Here is a 17,452-nt window from a genome sequence, read left to right as displayed (position 1 = left end):
GCACCAAAAATGGCCACCCCTATGGAGGATCTTCGCATAAGGTCAGTTTTTAAGCCCATAGGAACACATTAAACACGTTTTAATACGTTTCTATGGGCTTTTTAAAATTGCTTAGCAATTAAATCGCTTAGCAATGTTTTTCCTGGAATGGATTAACGTCGCTAAGCGAGGCACCACAGTATCAGGGATCTCCTACCAACTCTCCTCAGACTGAAGAAGCTACTTGGATGAGTAGCAAAACATTTCAACCTAATAAGAAAGAAGTCTAGTTGCAATGTCTCAACTTCCAGATAAGCTTCACTATATGTATTGGGGCTAGCTTAATATGCTGGTTCAGAAAACCAGCCACCAGGTAATAAATTGAGCACATCAGTGGCATGAAATATATTTTGGTCCATGTCAATGGAGAGATTACCCAATTACATTTCAGTGTGGGGTGCTGTTATTTAAAAAAGAAAAATTATGGGAATGAATATAATTTATTGCTCTATATGTTTAATATAATGATTGTGCTTCAGAGTCATATATCACTCTGTTAGATACAAATGAACATTTAATCTTTCTTAGTTATATGTAGAAGATTATGTCCTTCAGTCATTATCCTGAATTTACAACAAATAATAAAATAATGAAAATGTAAATATAAAGGATTTACAGTAAGCTGTAGTAAGCAGAGCACAGGGATACCAGGTCTGAAATAAAATTCACATACTGTAGGCTGAAAGCAGACACAGAGTCCCAGGAGAGATTCATGAATGTGCTCTTTTTTCCTTTTTAGTTGCAGCCAGAACAGTTGGACTGTGGTGCAGCACATCTCCAGCATCCTCTGTCTATCCTGCAACCTATCAAGGCAAGGCCAGTATTTACCTCGCCAGGCCTCACATCTGTGGCCGTCTCCAGTATCAATAATTACACCGTTGTATTTCTGGGAACAGCCAATGGAAGATTGCTGAAGGTATGAGTAGTAGGATACTAATCGGTTATTGAAGCATGTAAATAATAATAATGATTGTTTTTTCCCCACTGTGTATCCCCTTGCAATAAGTAGCAACACTGACATAATTTGGAAACTGTTAAAAAAGGTTTGCCATTATATAATTATCGTACATTTTTGTCTTTCTGTAGTTTTGTATTTTATCGACAGAATCTGTCTGGCACAATTCCTGAATGGGGAGCTCTATATTCCAGAAGGAGCTGTTTTGATTGTAACCCTTGAGTCCTCATCCCATGCCAGGTTCGATATAGGGGGTTATTTTATTATTCAGTTGTGACTCAAGCTTCCCAATTGTGGTGTTGCTGAGTAGCTGTCTTCCCAAAACACACACAACGGTGGCCTAATGCACAGCATCTCATCTGCGAAATCTGGGTAGGGAGAAGCTGTGCATTCCCGAGTCCTTACAATCATTTCAAAGAGGTCATAAACTCTTTTCTTAAGGGCACACAACTGGGTGCATAGATTTTAGCATCCTCCAGGAGCAGAAATCAACCCTGAGTGCTCACTGGAAGGACAGATCCTGAAGCTGAGGCTCCAATACTTTGGCCATCTCATGAGAGGAAAAGACTCCCTGAAAAAGACGCTGATGTTGGGAAAGTGTGAAGGCAAGAGGAGAAGGGGATGACAGAGGACGAGATGGTTGGACAGTGTCATCGAAGCAACCAACATGAATTTGACCCAACTCCGGGAGGCAGTGGAAGACAGGAGGGCCTGGCGTGCTCTGGTTCATGGGATCACAAAGAGTTGGACACGACTTAACAACTAAACAACAAGGAGCAGAATAAGGTTCCAATAGGTGCACCAGAAAAGATGCAGCAATCAGTGTGTGTCCTTAAAAAAAGAATCTCCAGCAAGTGGCTCTTCAGCTCTGAGCCAGTGAGGGCTGCAAAGCCAGGTGTGATTCAAAGCAGAAAGCTTTCAGCTAATAGCACAACAATCCTTTATTTCAGCTCAATCTCCTCTGTTCTTAACAGCACCTATATTTTTATTCCATTCAACCATGTGACCCCTGTGTTCTAGAGGTTACTTCAGTTGTGCTGAACCCAGCCATACTCTTACAGGGCAAGGATGCTGACACAAGTGAACTAACTCAGCATGCTCTTTAACTTATCCAAGCAGTTACAATAAAACACTATAGCTCTGTGCAATATAGGCATATGAGCATGGTATGCTGGGTTCAAACACTAGGTTCTTCCTGCACTTTCTATTCCTACCACTTGGTGGGGTGTATCCTTTTCTCTATAGCTTTACATAATGGTTCATCTCCGTGTCATTAGATATTGAACTGCTGAAATACTGTTGCTGACGTTTCTTTTGGCATTTATTTTCTTTCTGATCCCAAATTACATGTATTGTATGTTTATCAGACATTATACATAACATATCTAATGCATTTAAGTAGGTTGTGGTACATAAAATCTCATGCTGTCATATATTTATAGTTTTTGCCACAGAACATTAGGAAATGCTATAGGGCAGTCCCATTCTTTGTTGTTTGAATTACTAAAAGTGTGTTTTTTCAGAGCAAATATAAAAAGGCCTGAACGTTTCTGGTTGCTGAAGTTCTCTCAGTGCTTCTCATAAAATTAAAATGGCTAATTCATGCACTTTGACTAATAACATTTTGTAGAACTGTGTTTTTTTCTAAACCACAAAATCCCTAGGCACTTTCTTAGTATGTACAATAATATTTGATTAACTGAACATTTCTGCTAAAAGTTTCAGCTCAACCAAATTTTGGGTACATCTTCCTCCTGCCTGATTCAATATGCTCTCAGTGCTAACCTGTAGATAAACAATGAACCCTGAGCTTATCTGAAACATGAGTTTACTGACATACTGAAGTTCAAACTGTTCATTAATCAAAGTTCTTCTAGGCCCTAGGCATTTGCTTTCTGTGTTCGCTGCTGTCTTTTATCTCATAGAAAACAACAGGCATATTATGAGCCCTTTTGAAATATATTTTAAGTGTTTTAGTCTCTGTGTAACAGGAACTGCAAGATTAAGAAGTGCTTATTTTGTCATTAGCAACCTCACCATTTGTGAAAATTATTGTTTGTGATAGATCTTCTCAGCAACAGTCATGAATGAATCTTGCAGACATTTCAGCTACCATGATGGGCATGTTTGTTGCCTGCCCAGGACAAAAAACTGGATTATTTTAGTACCTGAGGAAGGTCAAAACATTACTCACAATTAGATATGGGGACGGATATAAAAATAAATCAGAATATTCATTAAATATCCCTAATTTGTCAGATATTTGTTGCTTCATCTTCTTGGTGTCCAAAGACCCAAACGAATATGAAGCAACAAATATAGCCCTTTTATATTTGTCCCTTCGTTCCTCAGAGGCATAAGCAGAGAGGGTTTTTTCCTTTGGACGGCTTGCTAAAGTGTGCCCGAAGGGAATCCCACCCCCAGGGCTGGGGGATGGCTTGATTCCCCTTTCCTCCTCTTCCTATGCCCACGCAGCATAAGAAGGGATCAAAGAGGGATCAAAGGGATCCCCTAGCTCATGGCTGTGAGATGGCATTAATCCCTGCTTTCCCTCCTCTTGCTATGCCCCACAGGCCATAGCAAGAGGATGGAAAGCAAAACAAATAACAAAAACAAAACCAATGAATGACAATTTGATTTGTTATTTGTCAGGTCACGGGGGGGGGCAATTGGGTTGCGCTTCGTCCCCATCTCTAATCACAATGCACAGTCTCCCTACAATAAAAAGAGTCTTGTCTTTCAGTCTCGTACTATCAACCTTTCATTTGCTGTTGCTTGGTAAATGCAACTCTGTGGGGATAATGCAGGTCTCCCATTGTTCCCCACATTGTCATAAGATAGCAAAGAGAACCGATGTCTATTCTCAGCAGCTTTTGTTTTTAACTATGGACTGACAGGGAGGTTGATGGTAGGGTTCATTTCAGATATTGTTTGTGCTGACCTCTCATAAACCTCTGTAGCCATCCACCCATTTGAGGATGGATAAAAGGCAGTGCTTCTTATCACTGTGCCTAGTTAGTTAAAGTGTGGAACTCATTGCCACAGGGTTTGCTGATCGCTTCTAATTTGGATGGCTTTATTGGATGAGATAAATATAATGGAAGTTAGAACCACCCAGTAGCTACTAACCAAGATAATTTTGTATTGTCTCCAGCATGAGAGGCACCTGCTGGTGGGGAACATGAGATGGAAGGCATTCGCACTCATCTCCTTCTAGTGGTCTTTCTATAGGCAACTGTATGACTGCTTTGTGAAAATAATGTTGGACTAGATAATTTTTTACTGATGTAGCATATGAATCTGCATTAAAATCTCTCAGAAACTGCACAGGAACAAACTGCACTTACCCACTAATAATATGGGTGATATGAGTCAAAGCATGCTTTTTAGCAAATATGCAGCACATTCGCTATGCATGCAGCGCCTGTTGAGTTGCTTTGCAGTGTGATAGACAGAAAGTGCAGGATTGGCCCAAGCCACACACTCTTCAGTGTTCTGGTTATTCAAGTGTTTATTCACTTCTACAGCTGTTCTACTTTGCAATTCATCCTATGGGCATAGGGGCTCTTCAGCGCGTGACTTACTTGATTGTGCTACTCATGAACAGCTACTTAAGTGATCCTAGTAGTAACTCTGGGCTTCGTTTGGAGGTAAATTAAGTTATCAGGGCAATGTGGATAAAGCTGTGCTGATGCAAGCCACCTGATTACATTGGGAAACAATAAAATCAGAGAATTAATGTCTGACAAATAAAAGGCCGGGAATTTTAATCTATTCATTTTAACAGAAAAAAACAAGAATATTATTTGAAAAGTTCTGCTTGCAGGCTTTCTTTCTTCAACAGGGGACAGCAAGTAGTTGCAGTAAGACATATGTAGTGTTCTATATCTGTTGATTTTCAACCACAGTTTATCACTATACTGTAATGAAAATATTTTTTTAATTTACTGTAGAATAAATGCATATATTTTGTATTGTTTTTTTAGTGTTATAATTTATTGTTGTTTTACTCAGTTTTATAATAACTTGATGGGATGCCTTGGATCCCTTATTTGGAAGAAAGGTGGGACAAAAATGAGAACAAGCAAATAATAATATTCTTTGTTGTAGTCTCCATATATGCACACAGTGGGTTCTGTATTTGCACGAACACAAACTTGGAAAGTTCCAGATCTTTCTGCATAGGCATTTTTTTCTTCCTAGCCTCTAATACTCACGGGCAGTCCACTCTCCTCAATCCTGTTTCATCTGCTGCAGCAACAACACTTTCAGACTGCTTTAGAGCTTCTATTTATCTAAACCTGTAAAAATTTACCTACCTTCTTTGTTTTTTCCTCCCTTCTTGCCTCTTGTCCTATCAATGATGATGATGATAATCATAATAAAATCATTATTATTTCAGAAATAATATCATCAGAGCTACAAAACCCAGCAATACAGTATTTGGAACTGCATATATACTACATTGATATTTAACAGATACTTAGGTTATTGGTTAAAACTTATATCTGTTTATATAATACCCGTCAATGTTTTTATAATTTTGATTGAAATAATAATAATAATAATAATAATAATAATAATAATAATAATAATAATAATAATAATAATAATAATAATAATAATAATAATAATAATAATAATAATAATAATAATAATAATAATAATAATGTTCACCATCCCCCTGTTCATCTTCTTCACTTACCTGCCTTTTTCATTAGCCTTAATGAAACACTGTTCTAGCTGTGACTCTACAGATTACCATGATTAGGGGAATGTCTTTTAATTTGAGCCTGTAAAACTGCAAGGAGTTCACTAAACTAATGCTCAAAAATTGCCAATCTTGTTCACAATCATTTCTGTGAGAAATACAAAGGGATTGTCAGGGTTGTTTTTCAACAAATGTGAATGGCAGTGAGCAGAAGAAAGTATCCTGTAGTAGAACAGAGGTCCCAACCCCCGGTCCATGGCCCAGTGCCAGTCCGTGGCCTGAGCTGGACCAGTCTGCAGAGACAGACCTCCCCCCCCACCCCTGCACACACTCCCCCCACACAGCTCATTTGCACCTGTGAGCATGCGCATGTGCCCACATGAACACTTTACCACCCTTTGCACATGTGCACGAGTGCCCCTGAGCGCTGCGCCATTCTTTGTGCATTTGCATGAGCCCATGCCTGCACGAGCACTGTGCTGCCTTTTTCACAGGCTCACGAGTGCACGTGCACCCGCTGAGAGCACGCATGCTTGTGTGCATGCGCAAAGGGCAGCACAAAGGTTGGGGACCGCTGCTGCAGAAGACCATCTTGACTGCTGCCATTGATGTTGGCAGAACTGAGGCTGCCCTTTGCTATGTAAAGCTTAGCATCCTTTTTCCTGCTGGCCGTGCAGGCACAATATTGTGCAGTATATACCACTTGTTGAAGAAACAAAAGTTTGGCATCGGCTGGTCAGAGTAGGCATGCAGTAGAACTGCTTCAATAGTAAACCTATTAAGTCGATGTCACCCCTTAAGGAAAGACATGACGAGAATCTGCTTTACGTCAGTCTGGAGATAATAACACATAATGTGGCATATTAGATCAGAATAAGATGAGAACAGAAGAGAATCGAATTTCTTTCCCTGTTTTCCAAATGTTCCTAGCCGGACAGTGGACACTCCCAGGTCCTCTGGTTTGAGATTTGCCTGGAGGCTCAGGTTGCAGCACAAAGTGCTGGGCCTCTGAAATCAAGAGTCAACAACACAAGGCAGTGAGTGCAGATACATTCCTCACACAACTTGTGTTCACACAGTAGCAACAGCTCTTCTTCCATTATCATATCAGAAAAGGCTGTCTTATCTGCCGAACATCCATTAGAGAAAGGCTCCTGGCTGCTCTTTGCTGCGGTAATTTGCTCAGATAGCGATAATCTAATTCTACTACACAGCTGCACAACCAGAAGCTTTTTTTTTTTTTAACCTCAGGGGCTCCTTCTTACTTGGCATGAAATACAGAATACTTGGTATGAGTTATAATTCAGGTTTCTCATCCAAGAAAAGACAGTAAAAGAGGCATGAGCAACGTACAGCTGGTTCCCCAAGCAGCAATTATGGCTTCCTATCACATAGGGAATTAATCTGATCTGGTAAATTATAAAGTATACCCCAGAAGGGCATTTCACACGGGCCATTATCTATGTCACATTCAAGAGATTCATTAATGGAAAAAGCAGTATGTAAAGTAACAGCAGTACTTCCAATACTGTGGAAAAGTGCTTGGTAAAAAGACAGATCTCCTTGGCCAAGACACGGTGACGCAATCATGTATTTTTTTTTTTGTTAAGCCTTGCCTAATTATGACACCACATGATCAAATAGTTCCAGGCTAAAAGCACTATGTTTCTTCCACAGTTTCTATCCGATGGCAGCTCCAGCTTAGGCAAAGGAGTGTTAGTCACCAACTCTGCCCTTTTCTCCTAGGCTTCCCACCTTGTCTATTGTTACTGTGATGAAGATTAAAGGAAGTAATCAAGTTAGTTTCTGCTTTCATTTCACAGATGTTAAATTGCATCGCTTCTACAAAATCTAGTCAATGCTATTCCTCTTCTAGTTCCCCAGGAAATGTTCTCTTTATGGAAATGGCTCGCTTTATATTGCTCTCTGTGTGCGTGTGCGTGCACGCATGCTGTAAAATATTATCTTGCAGTGTGAAATAATATAGGCCGACCAATTCATATTTGACTTTAAAGTTTCCAAAATAAATTACTCATTTTCTTCCCCCTTCTTTGTTCTCAAACAAAACAAAACAAAGTTGGTGACCTAATGAAATATATTGCTTCCCTGACAGATTAACCTGAACAGTTCTATGGAGGTGATAAGCAGAGAGTCAGTTACTGTGGCTTACAGTGAACCTGTCCACCCCATCATGCAATTTGATCCTTCTGACTCCAGCTACCTGTATCTCATGACTTCCCATCAGGTAACACATACTTTCTTAATACTATGAGTGGATCAAAAATACTGAAGAATGAAATATGAGGGAGATATGAAGTGGCACAAACTTGTAGAAGTTCACTGTTCCACATAAATTATCAGGTTTTGTTAGTATTCGAAGGGTTAGTGATATCTTTAATAGACCACTGGGGGGAAAAACATAATCATATTATGTTTCAACTCCACACCCATCTTCCTTAAGGTGGGCATTACAGAGCTGCAAGTGATGTAGAAGAAACATAAGAATTCCAGAATCCACAGCCAGCTGCCCAAGACCAGATTTGCTTCTTTAAAGCAAGTTTCAAAATGAGGACGGGACAATCAGCTCAGAGTAGCAAACTTTAAATTACAGCTCTGGCAGTGTAAATTAGAATGCCACTCCCAATCTTGCAAGGCACAGAATTGTCAAACAAGTTCTATACTAATTGAGGTCCAGTCAGTGATTCAATAAGAGCTGTTGTTTAACAGACTAATGCATTTCTGAACATGTTACTCTTTAAAATATATTGTTACCTTTGGTTTTCTTTCTTGTACAGATAGCCCGTGTGAAAGTAGCGGCATGTGATCAATATGCTACATGTACAGAGTGCTTGGCTGCAGCTGATGCTTACTGTGGATGGTGCTCCTTAGAGACCAGGTACAATATTTTCATTCACTACAGCCTGTTAGGATAGACTACTCTGGGCAGAAAAATACTGTCTAATATTAAGGGAAATTACCAGCCCTGTCATTTTCATCACTTTGCTTCTGTTCTTGTGACATTGTTACGGTTGTTGACACAGTCTTCAACAGTCATTTCTAATTTTTGCAGCCTATTTTAAACTAATAATTATCATGGCCGAAACCAATGCATTCAAAAGGAGTTTGAAAAATATTGTTTAGACAATTAACACTTTTTTCATAAGGATATTTTATAACTATAATCGTTTATGAAAAAGCATTTCATAAGCAATTAAAATGGTATATTGTGAAAGAAATAAGCAGTAACAGGCAGCATTCTGTTTGACAAGAATAAAAAAGCGGTACAATCTCTAATTAAAATCAGTATAGAAATGCTTTGTAATCCGTATTTCTATTATTCTACCATAAAACAGAAGATCCATTAAGAGATTTGTCAAGGCCTTTTTGAAGTAGCTTCATTTAAGTCAAAATGATCCTAGGAAAATTTCAGTGATAGCAGTGATTAACTGAAAATTTGGATGATAAAAAGACATTCCACTAGGAAATTTTAGGGGGCAACATGATACCTCACCTGCGAAAGATTATTGTTATGGGCTAAATATCCCAGAACTTCTTAGCCTGATATATACTGTACAGTGGTGCCTCCACTTACGAACCCCCCCACTTACAACCAGAAAAAGGCAGGGGAAAAAGGCGGGTAATTCAAATTTCTAACTGTAAGTGGTGATGAGGCTGCTTCTTTGTAGCTCTTTTGCCCCGGCAGTTAGAGAGTGTGTGTCAAGAAGCTACTTGGATGAGTAGCGAAATGTTTCAGCCTAATAGGAAAGAAGTCCAATTGCCATGACTCAACTTCCAGATAACCTCACCTGGATGACTGAGAATCTTCACAATGTCTTCTTTAGTTTCTGTCAGCCAGGATATTTCAGTCGCCCAGGTTAGCATATGCATACAGCTCCAGACGTACTTTTTCTGAGTTGTCTAGCAAACCAGTGAGCGAAATGATTACATCCTCCCCCCTACCAAATATTGGATCAGATTATTCATGCAGGGATCCAAAGGTTACTGCTTGCCAAAGGATTGCTTTGCCCAATGGTGTGTGTGTGTGGGTACTTTGGTATAGTCTACCAGTGATTTTAGAAGGTCATTGTAAATTATGCTTTTCTTACACAAGAACTCCTGTGATGGGAAAAGTGTGAAATTTACAGAGCTTGGAACTAATGAATTAAATAAGCAAAGTCCCTATAATTTCTTACCTTCTGGCGTAATAAGGGCAGAATAATGCTTCTTCTACAACTAATGTAACAACTGGCAATGTCGTTACTTTTTCGCATGTAATGAAGAGCATTTTCTCTTTACTTTTGTGAAGCTAAAAATGCTTTCTTGGAGCACTTAGCTGTAGGAAGAAGCCTTGAAAGTGATGTCATATTTGTAATGTCTTTTACTTGTTAGCAACCAAAGGATACTGTTGGATCTGCTATACTCCCTTTATTGCCATCAGAATCTTCCTCTGGAATTAAATCTCAAGTGTCCTAGTGGCGTTGGAGGAATTGGTATCAAAAAGAAAGGCCAAATAGCCCAATATTGGCTGCAGTGCAGTCAGAGTGTAACACATTCTAAGTATCACTCAGGCGCTTGGATCTCACTTTGGAGAAGGAGGAGAAAAATGTCTCACCCACCTCCACTTCCAATTGTCTCAGATCACACACATACCATGGGTTTTAATATTTCAAGGCTCTTTGTTTCTCTCCCATGATCTGTATTCTTTAACTACTTTGTAGGTGGTGAGAAGAAATTGGGTGGTTCACAGCAGCAAGTTGCTGACCTCTCTGGCTTTTTGTTCTCTGTATCTTCGCTGGCCTATGAGACAAAGGTTATAAAATAGGAAGAATGCCTTTCCCACTTGGCTAGGTGGCCTAAATGTTATTGCAGTATTATAGGTCCCACTTCAGACTTGTGGTCTTTTGGTAATTCCCCCTTTTAGTTAGTATTAGATTAAAAAAAACGTACAAAAGCAATGGCACCAGAAAAACATGTGTGAGAGGTATCCTAAATTCTCAGTGTTCACCGCATTCACAGCAACTTGTAATTTGCATAATAAAAACATTCTAAAATATCTTAAGGCAACAAAATATTTTTCCTTACAGTTGTGATATTCAGTTACATTCGGAAGTATAAGCGAAAGGAAAAAGAAAGAAACTGCCATCTCAACCATGTGAGAGACTAAATCCACCCTGCTATCCACATAGTCAAGAGCAGAAAAATGTCTGCATTGGTTGGAAATCAAGGAAAGGAAAGAGCAAACAAACAATGGAAGGAATGCAAATAAACAGGAAGAGGGGAGGGGCAAGCCAGAGGCAGGAAAAAGAACTTTGCTAATTGTTTTGTGGGCAAAGATAGTCAGCTTACTTTATGAAAGCTCCCTCCTCTCATTCAAACCCGGTGTTGCATGCAAGGTTGTTATTTTTCCCAACATTACAGCATCCACTGACTAATGTTTATAACCAGAAATAACAGTAACAGTAGCCCAGTCTATTCTTCCAGCCTTGCTACAGGTTCATAAAGTTATTTGTAATGAGACCTCATTTATCCTTTCAACTTAATCCATGACTGAAAATACATGTAAAACAAATTTATAATGTCCTTTGTTATATTCAGCTCCAACTCTTTAATTATGGTTATAACAAGGGCGGGGAACGTATCATAAACAGAGATGAGCATGAACCGCTGGTTCAGTGATCCAGTACAGTACATTTTCTGGCTAAACAGTTGATCTGCAATTTGGTGCCCTGCCCCTTCCAGCAGGCACCCATTCAACCACCGCATCTGGAGGAGATGCTGCTGTTGGATGTGTGCCCACTGGAGGGTCACCCATTTGTGCCCATCTCTCTACTCTCTACCTCAAACAGACAGGCCTTGCAGATGCATATAGCCAAGTCCAGTACATTCTACAGCTGAATAGCTTTTGGTAGGAATTGAAAATAATCTGATGACTCGACAGGTTTTCATCTGCTAAAACACCTCACCTTCAAACATTCAACTATCAAGTAGCAAATCAATACTGAAGGTGTCCAGCTTGGTCCAATTCAAATGCAATCAATTTGAATCCATGGTTGTGAGTAGAGATGGCGGGTGTTCGTATACGAATATCCCTGCACAGGTGGCGTTAACAAGGGTCCAGCCACATGGGGCCGGACGGTCCTCTCACTGATCCAAGGCGGAGGTGGACGGCACAATTCTACAAATAGCTCTGCACCATGCAATCCGTTCACCACTCTTCGACCTTGTAGCAAGACTTATCCTCCCGCCTCCTGCCAAGAGTGGTGAGCGAATCGCATGCTGTGGAGCCATTCGTAGAATTGTGCCGTCCGCATCTGCGGCGGATTGGTGAGTGGACTGTCTGGCCCCATGGATTGAACCTTCTTTAATGCCAACTGTGCGGGCATATTCGTATACAAATATGAACACCCCCATCTCTCGTTGTGAGCCATTTCTGCCATTTAAGATGGCTTTCCTGATTTCTGTTAAAAGAATCAGTAGGGTCAATGGGCCCTTAACTTTATCTAAATTGCAACTCACCTTTCTTGCCCATGCCAAAGATAAAGCAGTCTGATGACTAGACATCACTTTTTTTACCTGAAGATGTCTGTCACATCCACTTAGACCAAGTTGTGAACACTTTTCCTTGTTCTTTCTGAAACCTAAAGAAGATCAGGAAAATGTGCTGCATTTACCGGGCTACTCCTTCATGCAAGACAGTGCAGAAAATGTTTAGAAGACCGATTGCCAATTTACATTATTTGAATGGTGATCTCTGCAGCCATGCAGCTTCCCTTCCACATTGCCAGTACCCCTTACTTTTTAACTACGCTGTTTTGGCTTCACTGGTTAGTCCATTCCACATCTCTCTGAAAGAGACATGAGATCAATATCTTTCTGACTGGAGCTTTAGAAAGTTTTTTAGGGGAAGAATCCAGTTACGAGATTTCACGGATGATTAATGGAAGAACATCTCTTAGAGATGCAAAAGATGTCTCTCTTCTATAAGTATGGTTTTAAATGGATTGAAACCTCACACCAATGTTTAACATCCAAAGGTACAAACTATCACCAGGTTGCCATATTCTGGGAGTAATTTTGGGGGGCTGATGAAATGGAGTCTCTCCATCTCTCTTAGACTCAAAGACATTTCTTGTACTTCCATTTTATACTTAAAATACAGCAGCTTAAGTCTTAAACAAAATATTTATCTAAGAAACAAATCTAAACATAGTAAAGATAATTAAAGCAGAATAATCAATTTACTTTACTAGAATAAGTTTATTTTAAGAGAAAATCAGATAAACATAAATAGACCATTTGAAATAAAAGAAGAAAATTACATAGCTAGCTGGTATACAAGCTGTCTCCTCTGAGCTTGTTAAAAAGTTCAAAAGGTTAACTTCTATTTTCCCCCCACCAACGTAGGAGAAGCATAAATGATGAACTATTCCCTATTTTAATGTATTTCCTTTGATTTTTATCGAAACTAAAATTCTGATGTGGAGTTCACATTGATTACATAAAATAAGTGTTAATAACGTGGCAAATAAAACAGTTGCAGGTTTTTTTCAGGGAAGTATTAATACTTTTAATGATCAGGTACTGTAAGCATTTTTAATTATTTTAGGTGCTCTCTGCAGCATGAATGTGCCAATTCTGATGAGCCTTATTACTGGATAAGCGCAAATGAAGGAGTGCAGCAGTGCCCTTCAATGACCATCATAACCTCAGAAATAAACATTGACAGAGAGAATGAGGTAAGTCAGACGGGATTCACACTATATGTAGATCACATTTCCTAAGGATTTATTCCAAATAATGTTGATATGTTACCATGTTATCAAGAGCCAAGACAAAATTGGCCTCTGTAGTGTGAATATTTTGCTTTATTGGGTTTCTGTCATTTTCCTGAGTGAATGTGATCTTGTCGCCTGTCTCCTACCTCCCTTTCTGTGTCCTTGTTCAAAGAAGTAGACGGTAGACAAAATCCTCAGATAAAACTGGTTTATTGCCCAACATGTTATAAATGTCATTTGTAATTGGCTTGTCTGTTTCTAAATTCAACATCAAATTGTAAGTTAAAACCGGGTAACTCTCCATGATAAGACAATGGTGAAGAACTAGTAACTTCTTGAACCCACTTTGGTTTGGCGGCCAACATTTTTGATGTGTTGTCCATTAGCTCCAACCCTGAGGAGGGTAAACCGAGCCCCATTGAGGCTCCCTCTTTGGCAAGCCTGGGTTCTGCCTCTTCCAGTTCTGTCTCTTCCAGAGCCTGAAATGGCTGGGCCCACGGGATCTCCCAGGGCTCACTAGACATTTCTGCTGTTCCATTCTTTGTTCCTCTCTTTTTACTCAAGCTTTCCTTTCTCTGTCTCCTCTCCTCAGTCTCACCCCAGTAAGGTTGCTTTCTGTAGACCTGTCTTTCCATTCTCTCTCTGCGTACTCACGAGGTACTTGAAATTCCACCCACTCTTGGATCCTCCTGAATCTATTCTACTAGCTCTTTCTACGTTTTCTTCTCCACTCCCCAAAATGTCTCTGCCCCTCTCTCTTCCTCTTCCCCCTATTTATTTTCCCCCTTCCCCGCCTGATTAGTGCCCTCTTCTGTCTTTTCTCTTATTTCTAGTTGTTGTAACCCCCTTTCAATAACTCCTGTCTCTTCTGCTTCCTTCTTGGCCTGAGAGATGGACGGTACACCCTTATGAGCACTGTTGAGGTGACTCTCCACCTTACAGTGAAGCAGCAGGCTCATTTGCAGCCTTTAATCTAAGGAACCAAATAGTCATTCAGAAGAAGTTATGCCATTAAAGTTGTCCCTAACCTGAGACCCTCATTTGGTCCAGCAGGGAGGAACTGGCCTAAAATTCCATTCAGGGCAAGTCTAAAGGCAAAATAGAAAAGATGATGTTTCTAAAACAGCAGCCAGGAGAACAAACCACACACTGAGTCGGTTGCAGACAGGCTTATAACCTAACAACAATAGACGAAGTTGGTCTAGAAATGGCTGATTATATATAAGAGATCATTGTGTGTATTATATATATACACACACACACAGTGATCTCTTATATCAGGTCAAAAACTGGTAGCTGAGGAAGAGTGCATTTTCAAAAACTATCAGTTTAAAAATTCACTCTTCATCTGTAGTTTTCTTCAGCATCGAATCCTAAACAGATATATTTTTTAATGCTCAGAGACAACTGTGTTATCTGCTCCTCTTCAAAATTTCAAGAGAGTTACTCTGAACGTGATTTGGCAAATCCAAAGACCTATACTGATTGCTATTAATCTGTAGAAGATTTGTCTTCAGCTTCCTTCATTAAAATTGCTTTTGAGGTAGAGGATTAGCTTAAAATGAGAACCAGTATAAAAAACTGAACCATATTCCTTATAAACCTCTGATCCTTGGGCTATTAAGTCAACACAAATTAAAAATGTTAATATAATGTTAAAGTAAACCAGCAAGTCTCTGTGAATGCACACAAATGGGTTAAACTGTGCCTGCGCAGGAGTCTTTGGAATATTCTAGAGCTAAAATAACTGCAAGTGAAACGTCTCCCTGTATCGTGCATGCTCTGCCCGCTGGTACCTCAGTTCCTTTTTGCCACTGCTGCAATCAGACTATTTCAAATCGCTTGAGCCAATTCTTGCATAAAAAAATTGTGGTATTGACCTGCGGATTGTTTTTGATAACAATTAAACTGACCCGGACTGTCCTGACCTTCTATTCTCTCTGATTCTGTACTGTTATTACTGTGATTATTAGGAGTTGAACTTGGACTGTTCATTGTGTTGTTTTTGGATTACAATTTGGATTTGTATTATTGGGTTTACTTGATTCTATTTCTCGGACTGATATTTCGGCTTGACTAGGACTGCAATCAAACTATCTGTTAATGTCTCCTGTGAGTTCTTTCGATCATTACTATCTGTCAGGTACCCACCAAATTTTATAGCCTCTTCAGGCCCGTTCAAACAGTGTGCATCTTCAGGCCCGTTCAAACAGTGTGCATCGTGTGCGAATAAAATCCCGTTCACAGACGGCCACGACCACTGCCTCTTTTGTTTGCGGGAAAGACATCAGCCCAGGTCCTGTCAATAGTGTAAAAAGATGACTAAACCAGCCTTAAAACTATGTTTGCAACGACTACGCTCTCATCTGTGGGAAAAGTCATTGAGGCCGTCGGGTCCAACAACCATGGAGCCTACCTTTACATCTACTCCTCCGACTCCTCACCCCAACCCTGCTGCTTCGCCAGCACGGGCTACTCTATCCTCCCAAGGCATCTTCAAAACTTTCTAAGTCAAAGAAATCTTCGGCACCGAGCTCAGCATCTCTATCAAAGGCATCAGTCAAGGACCCTAAAAAGAAGAAAGAAGTTGTCAAAGAAAAGATGCCTAAGCATCCCAAGTTGGTGCAACATACCGAACCTTCTCTGGTTTGAGTAAGTCTGCTCTTGTTTATACTAGAGGAGCCTTCTAGGGAGATCTAGGATTTGACTTCGGAGGAAGAGGGTTTTTGTCCACAACCACGAACACAGGCATCGGTATCGGTGCCGAGCCTGTCTCTGACACAAGGCCATTCTGAGGTTGACATTATTTCCAGCCTGGCCTCAGCCCATTCGAGCCCTATAACTATTGGGTGGGCAGCAGTTGCTCAATTGTCAGAACCGGAGGAGTTGCCACAACATACTTCCCCTCAGAAACATCTGTCGAGGCGTCGGCAAATCTCTCCCGACTGACAGCTCCTTCGACATCGGGAGGTTACTTTGCCCCTGCATCCGTCATGCTTTGGCTGAATATGAAGAGCCGCTGTATGTTGAAATGGACCCACGTGTCAGCCAACATTGATATCAACAATACGACATCAATCCTGCATATGATACCGGGGACTATATTAGACCAAAGAGGGTTAGATACGTGTATGCGTCATCAGAATCATCATTATCGCCCTCACCTCGGCGTCGGCATTGAGCGTATCTCAAGCTTGACCCAATGGCTGCGAAACCTCCGTCCAAGCGACAACATCAGGACCAGCGTGCTTTTCAACCAGAAAAGTGCCCTAGAGCCCCGTTGGTACCTTTACCTCCGGTATCGCATCTTAAAGCACATACTCAGATCCATACATTCCCCCTGAGGTAGAAGTGGCTGCACCTCTTGCACGACCTACAACCTCCATGTCAAGATCCCACCACCACACACCTTCACCACCTCTATCCTTTGGTATAGAATTAAGGAGTTCCTCAGTGTTGTCTGAGTCCGAACAAGACCTCCAATCAGAGGTGTCCAAGGAATCGCACTCAAATACCCACTCCTGACTCGGATGCTGCTGAAATGCATCCTCCCTCTCCTTCTCAGGATTTCACGTCATACTTGCAATTAATCATGCATATGACTAAATCATTGGAATTGAATATAGATCTCCAACCCAAAAACACAAGCTAGTGTTTGAGGATATTAATCAAGAGAGATCACCTCCTCTGAGCTTAGCCTTCATACCGGTGATGCTAGACCTCATTAAAGAATCCCGGGTGCAAGCTCTTTCTTCTCTGCAGATCTCCAGAAGAGTGAAGAACCATTATAAAACACACAGCACTGATACACCCTTCCTCAATAAACACCCTGTACCAAACTCAATAGTTGTATAATCAAACCAGTCCAGAGCAGGAAACCGCTCTAAGGTCACCCCTACCAACAGGAAAGGCCACAAGCTAGATGTCGCCTATATTCCTTGGCATCATTCGTTAGGCGAGTTTCCAACTATC

The 17,452-nt window shown here is 40.5% G+C and overlaps 1 protein-coding gene across 1 annotated transcript in view; it reads left to right on the top strand.

Annotated features, from left to right (window-relative positions):
• PLXND1 (plexin D1) overlaps positions 1 to 17,452 on the top strand; it is a 224,745-nt gene that overhangs the window by 52,830 nt on the left and 154,463 nt on the right. Inside the window, exons 2-5 of the mRNA XM_072989488.2 lie at positions 779 to 955; positions 7,819 to 7,950; positions 8,501 to 8,601; positions 13,312 to 13,441. Coding sequence (XP_072845589.2) covers positions 779 to 955; positions 7,819 to 7,950; positions 8,501 to 8,601; positions 13,312 to 13,441 — 540 coding nt within the window. The remainder of the gene's footprint in view (positions 1 to 778; positions 956 to 7,818; positions 7,951 to 8,500; positions 8,602 to 13,311; positions 13,442 to 17,452) is intronic.

This window comes from Pogona vitticeps, chromosome 2 (genome assembly GCF_051106095.1).
Source record: "Pogona vitticeps strain Pit_001003342236 chromosome 2, PviZW2.1, whole genome shotgun sequence".
NCBI lineage: Eukaryota > Metazoa > Chordata > Lepidosauria > Squamata > Agamidae > Pogona > Pogona vitticeps.
The sequence above is the reverse complement of the archived record's forward strand: the minus strand, read 5'-3'. Positions and strand labels throughout refer to the sequence as shown.